The 12926-nt window shown below is 38.8% G+C and overlaps 1 protein-coding gene across 1 annotated transcript; it reads right to left on the reverse strand.

The window, feature by feature from the left end:
• Positions 1-509: 509 nt before the first annotated feature.
• Positions 510-8067, reverse strand: cxcl12a (chemokine (C-X-C motif) ligand 12a (stromal cell-derived factor 1)). Its single transcript, XM_072583205.1, has 4 exons — positions 7935-8067; positions 6221-6338; positions 5035-5109; positions 510-2472 (listed from the first exon to the last, which is right to left on the reverse strand). Exons 1-4 carry the CDS (start codon positions 7999-8001, stop codon positions 2457-2459), a joined length of 276 nt encoding a protein of 91 aa, XP_072439306.1. The 5' UTR covers positions 8002-8067; the 3' UTR covers positions 510-2456.
• Positions 8068-12926: the final 4859 nt, after the last annotated feature.

Consider the following 12926-nt stretch of genomic DNA (forward strand, 5'->3'; position numbering starts at 1 on the left):
AGTGGGGGAAAAGCTCAAACTAGCATACATGTTTAAGGAGTAAGCAGGCACTCAATTAAAACTAAATTGTAAGGGAATTTGTTTTCCCAGGAGGTAATGGGTGCCTAGTATTCTCTACCCCAGAGAGTTGAGAGGCTAGATGACGGAGATTAGGTAGATAGATTTTTAACAGATTGGAGTGTGGGAGGACAATGAGTTGGCGCAGAACGGGATGATGCCTATGGCAAATCAACCATGATTTTGTTCAATGATGGGGGAGCCAATGGCCTATCCCAGCTCCTGCTGTGTTCTAAAAAAGGCAAAACATGTAAACTTCCTAGTTGACAAGAAAATAAGAGTGCCTTTTAGGAAAGAAAACTGCCATCCTTACCTGGTCTTCTGGCCTAGAGCCACAACAACATGGCTGAAACCTTTGTAAATGCTAGCCTAGCCCGAGCCACTGCCCTTCAGCGAATGAATTATTTTTAAAAATTGCCACTCATGCTAAAAAATGACAAGGAACCTTTTTGTAATTTTTAAAGTTTATTCTAAAAAAAAAGCCTCTTAATGTTACAAAGAAACAGTATAAAACAGAGTAGTCAATAGTGTCTTCCAACATGTCAAACTTAGTTTCAATTACAATGTTTTTTAAAAAATATGGTAACAACATCTCATCTACAAATATACAGTGAAGTAACATGCATCAGTTGCTGCACATCACGTGCTCAAAATCACTGGGACAAATCTTTGGCATATTTGTTGCCTTTCCAACAATAATATTTTGTGTGTGTTCCCTTGAAGGAAGCACCTTGTTGAATTTTCACATTTCCAGGGACATTGCAACAAAAGGCACTTGCCAACACAGACACTAATTCTTCCTTTTATAGCACCTCATTTCAGAAAATCAGAAGTTAAAAGTTGGATTTCTGCTAGATAATGTCAAATTGCTCACAAAATAAGCAATGATTAGTAAACTCCAATATGTACAAAACAAGCAATTAATTAGCTCCAATGGCAGCTTCAAACACCATTGATAAATTCAAACAATAGCTTCCATCTACCAGCCTTAATGCTTCATGAAGATATTTCATCAGCGGGGGCACATTATTATTGTGTAAGTGTTGGGGACATTATAATAGCTTTAAGAGAGACCTTTCCAGTCCAGTAAATTCTGCAGCTATAGGGATGGACTATAGTTTGGAGTCGAGTGTCAGGCAGCATCCGAGAAGCAGGAAAATAGAGTTTGGATCCTGGTTGCTGCTGTTTGGCTAGGTAAAGCTGATCAGGGATAATTTGCTCTGGAGTTTTTAAAATCTAACCCATGTTATGGAGTGGAAGCTAAAAATTCCCACTTTTTCTGGTGAGTTCCTAAAATCAAGCAATCTTGTGCCAGCAGGGGAGACAACAGAGTTCTGGAAAATTCAGAAACTTCTTCAGAGAAACTAGGAAGCTAATCACACTGGGCTATCCTCACAGACATACTAAAACAAAAAGTAAAGTTGCCACAGTCCTGCTCTCAAGCGACAATTTGACTGTGTTTTACCCGGAGGTAAGTGAGCCTCAGGTAAAAGAGGACTTTGAGGAGGTGTGATCTTCATTGTAACATTGGCAGGAGAATTGGACCCACACTGCTGGTGTTGGTCTGCAATGCAAACCTCCAGTCAACTGAGATAACGGACCACCAGTCTGGAAGATCATCAAAATGATAACATTGTACAAGACCCTATGTCAAAACTCCATACATCCTTTGGGATGGCTGAGATCTAAAGCATGATGGGAAGAGGACAACATCAAGACCTATTTGATTGCTGACTTAAGAGCTGACAGTATGTCCTGAGTGTTAGTGTACTGGTCAGTCTGCTAGTATAGCATTTACTCTTGCCACTAGATACTGTCAAGGAATTACAGGTCACAGGAGTTAGATTTCTCTGAAAATCTCATCTACCTTCAATGACTTACAAGTTCCAATTGAAAGTGCATCCTTAAATCACATTTCTGCTTCTGTGATTTAATCAGGAGATTAACTGGGGCAGGGAACTCAAGAAAAATGACAATACCTAGTTTTTAAAAACTAACTGATTAATAATCAAAAACAAAAAAGTACTGCTGAAAATATTTCCCACTAGTTGCATTTCGTTCCATCACATTTTGTGTACCAATTTCTTTCTAACCCTGGGAGCATGCCTTGGAATTCATTGGCAGTGAAAATACATTGACGATATACCTGAAGGTGCTCAGTTTTAAAGTTAAAAAATTAACAGCACTGCTGACAAAGCGCATGTGCGCACCACACTATAGCTAACTAGATTCGGCTTGTAATAGACTGAGAATGAGGTGTGGCAGCTAGCAAAGCAATAGAGGCAGGCATGGCAGAGAAACAGTAAGTTAACATGTGCACAGAGCATCTTTAGTGTGAGTACGCACTCATGCACAGAATCAAGACAGGGCCAACCAGCTGGCTTCACTCTTCCCTCTGTTCAGTTCTTGCCTTCTCTGTAAAATAAATATTGGTGTTTTCAATAGAAAGTAGTTGAGTTCTGTTCAGAATGGAGTACGTTCTACATCAATATAAAATAACCCGTCAATAAAGTTTCCCTTTGGGGGCCATATAAAAACAGATTGTAGTCAAGGGTATGTTATAGCAGAAGTGTCCTGTGAATTTTCTTCATTAACCAGTGAGCCATAATGTGCACTTGATCAATGTCTGGCATTTATCAAGAGTGTTGTAATTGTGGATGATTGTATATTAGCTCCAGTTCCCATTAACTACCCAATGTTGGTCAAGTGTTACAATCTTAAATTATCCCAAAGGCTAAGAGAAGCCATAAGGTATCGAGTGTACAGTTTGCAGGTACAAATCCCCAATTGGTGCTCAGTTCACAGATCTCAGCTAAGGCCATGCTGGGGTTATGATGATTGGATAAAATGTCTTTGCTTGTGGAAGAATAGAAATATCACAAAGGGATTCCACTCCCAATAGAGCAACCTAAAAGAGGGAAAGCCTGGTGAAACCAAGATTAAACCAAAATGTTATGCTTTCTGCAGTGAAATGACCTTAGGACTCGTTGACAAATCTCCCACTTTAAACTTTAGGGGAGGCAGTGGCCTTGTGATGTTATTGCTGGTCTGTTCTGGTAATGTTCTGGGTGCCTGTGTCTGAATCCTGCCATGGTAGAATTTTAATTTTATGAAGAGTCTGCAATTAAGAGTCTAATGATGACCATTAATATGTTGCTGATTATTGGAAAACCCATCTGGTTCACTCAAGTCCTTTTAGGGAAGGAAATTGCCATCCTTACCTGGTCTGGCCTACATGTGACTCCAGACCCACAGTGATGTGGTTGGCTCTTGTGGTTGGGCAATTAGGAATAAGCAATAAACATTGGCCTAGCCAGTGACACCCTCATCCCATGAATGAATTTTTTCAAAAGCTGTATGGGGAGGTAGGAGGCAAGGACTACACCTTAAGAGGGAGGAAGGGATCCATTCAGGACATGAAGCAGAGGAAAGTCGAGGTAACTGAAAAATCTTTTCTTCTAATTACCAATGATTAAAGACTTGGCCTCGATCACAGGGAAATACCAGACTCTGGACTGGATTTCACTATTAATAACAGATGTTACAATCAATGCAGTGAAATTTTGTAACCAGCCATTAATAGGTTTAAAAGGAAAACTTTGGTTGAGAAATGTTTTTGGCTCTGTCCCTCATGTTCACTACTGATGGCAAGGGTGATCAGAGCAATGGTCAACTCACAATTTCTAAGTAGCTCACACAGTAGCTTTGAGATAATGCTACTTCAACATGAATTTAACCCCATCAGGATAGTTTATAGGCTGTCAGTTTACTGAAGTGCAAACACCCAAAATATTGGGTCTGTTTGATTTAGATTGAGGGGGTAATGATGGGGAAGTGAGAGAATCTATCAGCAGAGAGATCTATAGCTATCCAGCATGTGGAATATTTCTTCAGCCTGAATATTCTTCAAATGACAGCCTGTCAAAACTCTAGTCAAATAAAGGAAATGTGCCTAGAGTACAATAGTCATGCAGGGACATCAATTGTATCTACCACAGACTATACATTTTGCACGAAGAGTTATGAAAATACAAATACTTCCCACAGGACTGTTAATTTACTGAAACTTGCAGCTGTAAAATGCTCAGTGTTCAATCACATATTTAAAATCTTCTTACAGGTTAATTTAACCTAAAGAAACATAAGGCATTCAGCCCATTGTGCCTGTGCTAACTCCTCATCCTAGCCCTTTAGTCCAAAACCTTTTCTCACCTTTTCCATATCCTCTAAAAGTCTCCTCTAAGAATTTACCTATATTTTTTCTCCTGTTCTTCAATGAGCTCAGCTTTATAATAATACTTTCTCCCTTGAGGATTATTTGGTTAAGATCAAATCCCAAATGGAGATTTAAGTGCAATTAACCTGAAAACAAATGACTGAGATCCCAGTGGATCAGAAAGCATGCTAATGTTTCTGGTTTAGATGACACTTCAGAGCATCTAGACTCAATGTTAGCTTGCAGACTCTCCATGAATACTGTCTGACCTGTCCAGCATTTATTGTTTTCAGTGCAGCTTCCAACATCTGTAGTAATTTGCTCCTACTTTAAATGCAAAATTGAGTCTGACACTCCAGTTCGGTGTTGAGGGTGTATGGCATTGTAGGGGCTGGCATCTTTCAGATAGGTCATTAAACAAAGGCTCTGTCTTCCCTCTCAAGGACAGAGATCCAAGAGTACAATTTGATTGAGTAAGGGAGTTGTGGGAAGTTTTTCCCAGTATGTTGGGTCACATTTATCCCTCAGCCAAAATGGATTATTTGCTTGTTCACTCATTGAAGGTCTGTGGGATCTTGCTATACACAAATCAGCTGTCATGATAACTGCATTACAGTGAGAACATTTCTGGTCTAAAATGCTTTTGGGCATTGAGGTTTTGAGTATAAATGAAAATCTTTCCCTCCCAGCTAATATTAAAGAGAGCCTATTTCTCTGGACTCTACTTTATCATTTTAAATTCATAGAAGCTCTGTTCTTACCTGCTTATTTTCCTTTGCCATAGGTACAAAAATTTGGGATGCAGGCAAATCTTCTTCCCAGTCTTCAACGTGGCTCTGTGATGCAACCAAAGAGTATAATATTTTAAAATAAATCCCTTGCTCACACTAATAGAGCTCTTCTTTAGAGGTCTGCATTTGTCCCCCCAATTCTGCTGGAAGCAAACATTTTCTCCTCAAAAAGTATGACTTTATTACTTTAAGGGAATCATCAACATATTCATTGAAACAATTTGAAAACATCAATCTCTGACAGAAAAGGTTTATCGTTGAATCTCAACTTTTTTGAAAGTTTAAGTGCTCAGTTAAATCATCACTGCTAGTTCAATTCATCACGAGAAAGTCAGCCAATATCCGTAAAATTCTATAAGCATCACTGACTCATTCCCGAGCTGACACATGGAGTAAATTACTGCTAAACTACATTCTCTTAAGTGAGGGGGAGAAAAAAAAAGGTCAAGAAAGCACAGTAATCAGGCTTCACATAGCCATTCCTTCACTGATGGTTTGACATTTCACACTTATCGAATGGGAATAGTGAACAGCTTTACAGAATCAATGTTCTTTACAAAGGTGCTCAAATGAAGGATGCCCTTGGTGTATAAATGAAACGTATAACTAAGGGATCCGCACAAGTGCAAAATATTTGTCTATTAAACAGCATAGACATTGGCAGGCATCCTGTGTATTTTAAGTTACTTTTAAGACAAACTTTCAAAATTACAGACAAACATTGAAGGCAAACCAAAGTAGAAGTCTGCGGGAAAATTAAACATGGATCTTCATTTTGTCCATAACTTAGACAGATGTGTTGTAAATCTATGATGGACAAGGCAACACTTTCAGTGACTGTATATTTCATTTGTTTTCACATTTTACTTTTGATATTCTTTCCCACATATAGTCTCATTTACTGTGCCTCTGACTACCTGTTAACCTACCACTGACTGGGAACAAGGCTGAGAAATCATTCTTTGAGCATTTTGCCATCTCAAAGTTGAGCAATTTTAGTTCAAGTGTGGCAATCTAACAAGGTAAGCACCTCAGGGAATGGAGGGACACTTACCAATGGGCAAAGGTTTAATGAGGTTACATGGCTTTCAATTAACAGCACTGTTCAGGCAATAAGCAGGAATGTACAGAATATTAGCAAGTATCCCGCACTCACATGAGTTGGAGAGGGCAGTTTGGAATGGGGATAACCTGTAATCCCCTGATGTTTCTCATATTGATCTGTATTGCTCCACCTCTGCACATGCACCTGTTCAGAACTGCCGTTGGCTTCCCTATGGAGAGAGGAAAAAAAAGTGTGATTTTATTCCTCATTTCAATGTGGGCAATCTGATGCATTTAACTTGGACCAGTACTCTGAACATTTCACATCCTGAGGATGTAAAATAACACTATGCTATTTAGTTGTCAGCATCCAAACCTAGCTCTTGATTTAGGGACAAAATCCTCAGAGACTTTCATTCAAACTCTAAGCCTTAGGTTAAACATATTAATGCCATTGTATCAGTCTCTAAATTTGTACAGTCCTTTACAGCATAAGGAACAAAGGTAAAAAAAGTCAATAATTCTAAGAAAAAAGTGGTTATTTTTGTGCCATTGCAGGTGTGTCTACCCTTCAACCGTTAGATATTAAGTGAAGGATTGGAATTGGAATTTTCTTTGTCAACATTGGACAAACTTCATAATGAAAGATTTTTCACTAGTTAAATCATACATCCACTTACAGAGAGACTGAATTTCATTCTGATTTAATCTAACTTAGTCTGTTTGTTTGGCACTGGCTCCCACAGCAATATATGAAAGGGATGAACATGAAAAAAAACATTTTTATCTGAGATAGACATCTTATTCCATTAAAATGTCAATTTGCTAAACTGTCCTCCTTTACCCAGATTTCTAAAGTGTTATGTAACAGCAGTTAACTAACTCTTTTAACAATCACACACACTTAAAGTCAAATAATTCGATGTTCCTTCACCTCATACGTAATACTGAACTCTGGGGCTGAAAGCCAGTTAAATGGAAGAAACATGCGCAAGCCAGATTAAAATCATTTTGAGCCAGTGCCTGTTTAGATAGAGCAGCATGAATTGGACCCGCAACTGGAATCAAGTGAGTGAAATCTCACCACCTACACAGTGCAGTTTAATCCAGAACAGCTGGTGACTCGATTCAGTTCAACCAACTGCAACTGAAGAATGTAGAACAACCCAGTTAGAAATTGTACAACATGGAGCTGTACTGGATACTCAGCCCTCAGCTTCGCTTCAGTTATCATTTCACAAATACGTGATGACGGCTCTCAGTTTTATTTATGGTCAGAAGCAGCAAGTTGGACACATCTTATAGATGGCTCTACAAAATCAAGCTATTGCATTTTTAATCACTATGCATATTGAAACTTATTTCCTAATCCACTAAAACTGACAGTTTTTGGTATTAATTCAAAATCATTCCCAGACAATATTTGCACCTTCCGGGGACCTGTTGGCAGTTTGTATCTAGTCTAATACAACTCCATGGCAACTATTGTGTATTGTATTAAAATATAGTCTGCTCTGCCAACAGAACTTTTAAGAAAAGGCATGAGCTGTATTTAGAGATTTCAATACAAGTTGGATGATATATTGTTCAAAAATGACAAAGCATGGTCCCTAAACATATTCTCTTAGTCAAGTACTTATATAAGATGAATGTTAAGTCTGAAAGCACTAACATTTAAAAGCCTGCCTTTCAGCTTTCCAGCCCATTGTATGTTTTCCTCTCAGCCATTTCAAACAGAGAGAAAGGTGCAGGTTAATAACAGAATTTTTGCTGTCTCCTGAGAACAGCAATCTTTGCCCACACTGAGCCCTGCAGCAGTCACTTACCCTGGGTCAGGTTCATGCACAGAGTGCCAAGGAGCAGGAGTAACACTGCACACGTTTTCACAATCATGGCTCGTTGTTTAGTGGAGTTCACACAGGAGAAGAACCTCAGCCTGAATCTGAATCAAAAACAGCATGGCTTTGGCAACATTTATATTAACCGAAGCCACTCCTCTCTGGTTCTGATTGGGCCAGAGGGATTATCTAAAAGCCTCCAGGATGCAGTGATTCCTTCCTTTATAATCCTTTGGGACTTTTCAGTTTCTAAAATATACATACCTTTCATACAATAGTATCCAGCTGGTGTCCTGTAAGTGTTTAATAGGGGCCAGAATAATATATCGACAAGGATATAAATGTTAAACAATCCACAGTTTCGTTAAATAAACAAAAATTGTTTCGTTACTGAGATGCTCTTGAGCTTCAAGAAATGTACTAATACTTTTTAGAAGTATAGATAACTGTAGAAGTAGCTCAATTTTTAACCTTCTAATAGAACTCTGAATCCTTTTAAAACAGCTCAGTAGATACATGCACCATGTAAGTTAAGAGTCAGGGAATTTCAAGACTTGTTTCCTAATTTGAGCTGATTCAACATGTGGCAATGGGGTGCACATTTACTGGGGATGGGAGGATTGGGAGAATGTTTATTTGTTTGGTTTTTTTGGCACTAGATGTCATCCAGCAGCAGAATACGATCAGGGCTTCACTCAGACTTGCAAATACCAATCAGCTCAGTAAAGTTAAACAAACCAAGACTTTGCTGTTGACTCAGATCTGACACAAACTGGTTGCGGTAAATCCTTTTTTTACGCTAACAAAATTGAAATTTCTTAACAGTTTAGGTGGCAATTTCTAGTTGCAAACAGATCATTTATGAATCTATTATGGGAAAGAGGAACATTCCTTTCCCTTTTTCTCTCTGCCTTCATCCTTCATTCTCATTAATTCTGTCCATTTTAACAAATTAATCTCCAGCCAGTTTTCAATTTGAACGACAGTCTTCTTTCAACTGTCTTCCAGCTCTGCCATTTATCAGTATTTCCCACTTCTGCATACACCTTTTTCTTTGACTATATGGGTCTAGTAGACCCTAATCATTTTTCACAACTAACATCACTGCACTGCTCACTCCAGCTGCACAGAAGCCTCACAAAATTCACTTTTTGCTGTTTCACATCTTTTGGAAGTGTTCTGGACCTGGACCTTATGACCATGTATTATCTAATCTCAATGATCATCTCTGTAATAGTTGACACATCCTCTGCAGGTAATGACAGTTTCATCATCAAGTCACAAGTACAATTCAAAACACCCCAGTCTTTTTTTTTAACAAAATGACTGACTCCTTTCCCCATACACAAAAATAAAATAAAATCAAGTTCACAGATCGCCAAATAGAAAATCACGGAAGTAAAATTAAGACCAGCATCAAGTATATCAACTCATGATCATCTTACATTAGCCAGAGGATTTCTCTTCGAGAGTGGACACTTGGAGTTAATTCTGAATAACTACCACTTGTCTCAATGTCACATCTCATGTGATGCAATACTTTCAGTGGAAAGTAGCAAAGGGAGGGCAATAGAAAAGTTCTGGTTATTCTTAGTAATCTCATTACTCAGATAAATTTGTAAGGTCGTGAGTTTGTAAATATTTTAAGTAGAACTGAGTTATCATTCATTTGTAAAAATAGGCCAATGATCTGACTTAAAAACCAAAAGGACTGCGGATGCTGTGAATCAGAAACTGCTGGGAAAGCTCAGCAGGTCTGGCAGCATCTTTGGAGAGAAATCGGAGAAATCTGACCCGAAACGTTAAAGCTGATTTCTCTCCACAGATGCTGCCAGATCTGTTGAGATGGTCTGATGTCACTGCTTTGTACTTTCAGTTGACAAGACTTTGTCCCATAGGATGTCTGTATATGACCTATAATTACTTTTCAGAACTGCAAATTTCCTTAAAAAAAATTTATAAATTGCTCTGACTGGCAGACATTGCACAATGTATTACATCTATTGAGAATTGTCACAGCGCAACTTATTAATGCAAATTTGAGTAAATAGTCACTATCAAAGGTAACTTTGCAATTGGCAGTCATTCATTCTGAGCTAAATTTGGATTAAATTCAATAGCTCCTCACATGTGACACTTTTTCTTCATTTTACCTTAGTCCATCTGCATCTGAGAAAACAGATTGTAGTGGTAGAAAAGTTGCTTCTGTGGCATATTGAACAGTGGAATAGATTTTACGTTTAACATTTAGGATGGGGTATGGTGTATCAATGAGTTATGATCATGTAAAAACAAGTAACATGAACAACTATTATTGCTTCAAAGTGGGAATGTCACACACTTGAATGGAATATATCTTTGCCTAAAGTGAAGGTGCGGAACCAAAATAGCACAATATGTTTAATCACTGTATCCAGTTCCAGGTAAGTGCATTATAAAATAAATGGTGCTGGGAAGTTTGATACAAGTTTCTAAAACCTAGTAATTCTGATCAGTAATGATCCGTTAATTCAAGTGAAGTGACAAGCTGGCATTTGGCACTGTGGCTCAGTAGTTAGCACTGCTGCTTCTTAGCACCAGGGACCTGGGTTCAATTCCAGCCTTGGGGAACTATCTGCATGGAGTTTGCACATCCTCCTCGTATCTGCATGGGGTTCCTCTGAGTGCTCCAGTTTCCTCCCATAGTCAACAAAGATGTGCAGGTTAGGTGAATTGGCCATGCTAAGTTGCCCATAGTGTTTAGGCATGTGTAGGTTAGGTGTATTAGTCACAGGTAAATGTAGGGGAATGGGTCTGTGTGGGTTACCCCTTGGTGTGGGCCAAAGGGTCTGTTTCCACACTGTAGGAATTCTATGGTTCGTCATCTTCCTGATGGGGCATATTTTTCATGTGAGAAGAAAGATTTAAAAAAGACATGAGAAGCAATTTTTTTTTTACCCAGAGGGTGTTTGGCATGTGGATGGAACTTCCTGAGGAAGTGGTGATGTGGGTACAGTTACAAAATTGAAAAGACACTTAGGTAAAAACATGAATAGGAAACGTTTGGAGACATATGGGCTAGGAGCAGGCAGGTGGGACTAGTTTAATTCTGGATTATGTTCAGCATGGACTGGTTAGACCCAAAAGTATCTTTCATGCTGTATGACACTCTGACAATTCTTTTGAAGAATTTCAGATCAAAATTCTGAACTGGAATCAAATCTTTTGCTTTGCAAACAAACAGAAATTGCTGGAGAAACTCAGCAGGTCTGGCAACATCTTTGGGAATGTTAATGTTTTGAGTCCAGTGACTCTACATCAGGAATTTCAAATCTCCAGCATCAGCGATTAGATTAGATTAGATTCCCTACAGTGTGGAAGCAGGCCCTTTGGCCCAACCAGTCCACACTGATCCTCCGAAAGTAACTCACCCAGACTCACCTCCCTCTGGATCATGCACCTAACACTATGGGCAATTTAGCATGGCCAATTTGCCTGACCTGCACAGCTTTGGACTTTCTTTGCTTTGCAATTACTTTGAAAAATGTGTTTATTCAAAGCATACAATAACAATGCTTATCAGTGCATTTCCCTGGCCATTTTCTTTTAAAAATGTGTATAATTTCAGAAAGCTCATTTAAATATATTCTGAAGTTCCTGTTGGAAAGGGCTATGAATGTTCACAGAGTTAACTGGAGAGACATGATCAATCAGTAAGGTATCAGCATGGGGACTTAAAAAAAAATTGTGAAGGTTCTCCGTAGAATGTTGGTAAGCACGACAGTGCTCCTGATTTTCCTTCTAATATTCTTATTATCACATTCCTTTCTGTTCTATTTCTGTTACCAGGAAAGTGAAACAACAGAGTCGCGATATATTTCCTATTGTGGTTCTGACAGTAAAACAATGCTGATTTAGGCAGTATACCAATGGAGTAGAAGGCCAAAAAAAAACTCCCGCAAGTGTCACTGTATGTTTGAGAAATCAAGACTTGTCCATTATACAGCGATGTTGAAGTTTAGAAATGAAGTTTTACCTCTAATGTCTTGCTGTTGTCCTTTTCCTTAGCAGATTCTTTGCAAAATCAGACGTTCTTTAAAGAAAGAATTTACACTTTATAGCACCTTATGCTCACAGGATACCTTTCTGCCCATGATACACTAATTACTTGTAATACTGTAAAAGTGGCAGCCAATTAGCACAGACCACAAACTGCAATGGCATAGTGACCCGATAAAATGCAATGCTGGTTTACAAATATAACGTTGACTAGGAAACTGGGAAAATCTCCTTTACTCTTGTTTGAGATTGTCATTGTGTATTTTACATCCATAAGAGGGCAGACTGAGATTAGTATCTCATCTGACACACCGCACCTCCTACAGTGTAACACTCCAGTAGTACCACACTGAAGCTTCAACCTAGATTGCCTACTACATCATTCAATACAATCACAGCTGATCTTTAGTCCCAATTCCACTTCACCATCCATTCTCAGGGAGATCAAAACTTTGTCTGCCTTAACACAATTATGGAAAATTCACAATTCTGAGTTAGAGTTGTAAAGACACACCTCCCTTGAAATCCTAAGATTGGAGACAGTATAATGGACGGCATGGTGGCACAGTGATTGGCACAGATGCCTCTCAGCCCCAGGGACTCCGGTTTGATTCTAGCCTTCTGTGTCTGTTCCAGCCTTCACTGTCTGTGTGAAGTTTGCACTTTCTCCCTGTGTCTGTGTGGTTTCCTCCCACAGTCCAGTGATGTGTAGGTTGGATGAATTAGCCATGCTAAATAGTGTGCAGGTTTAGATGGATTAGTAATGGTAAATGAGGGGCTACAAGGATAGGGTGGGATGCTCTTCAGAGAGTCACTGCAACTTAAATGGCTTCTATCTGCACTGTTAGGAGTCTAAAAAGAAGAGGAATAATTACTCTCTTAATAATAAAACAGCAAATACGTTTTAGGTGAAAGTGAGGACTGCAGATGCTGGAATTCCTG

Source organism: Chiloscyllium punctatum, chromosome 13 (assembly GCF_047496795.1).
Source record: "Chiloscyllium punctatum isolate Juve2018m chromosome 13, sChiPun1.3, whole genome shotgun sequence".
In the NCBI taxonomy this organism is placed as follows: domain Eukaryota; kingdom Metazoa; phylum Chordata; class Chondrichthyes; order Orectolobiformes; family Hemiscylliidae; genus Chiloscyllium; species Chiloscyllium punctatum.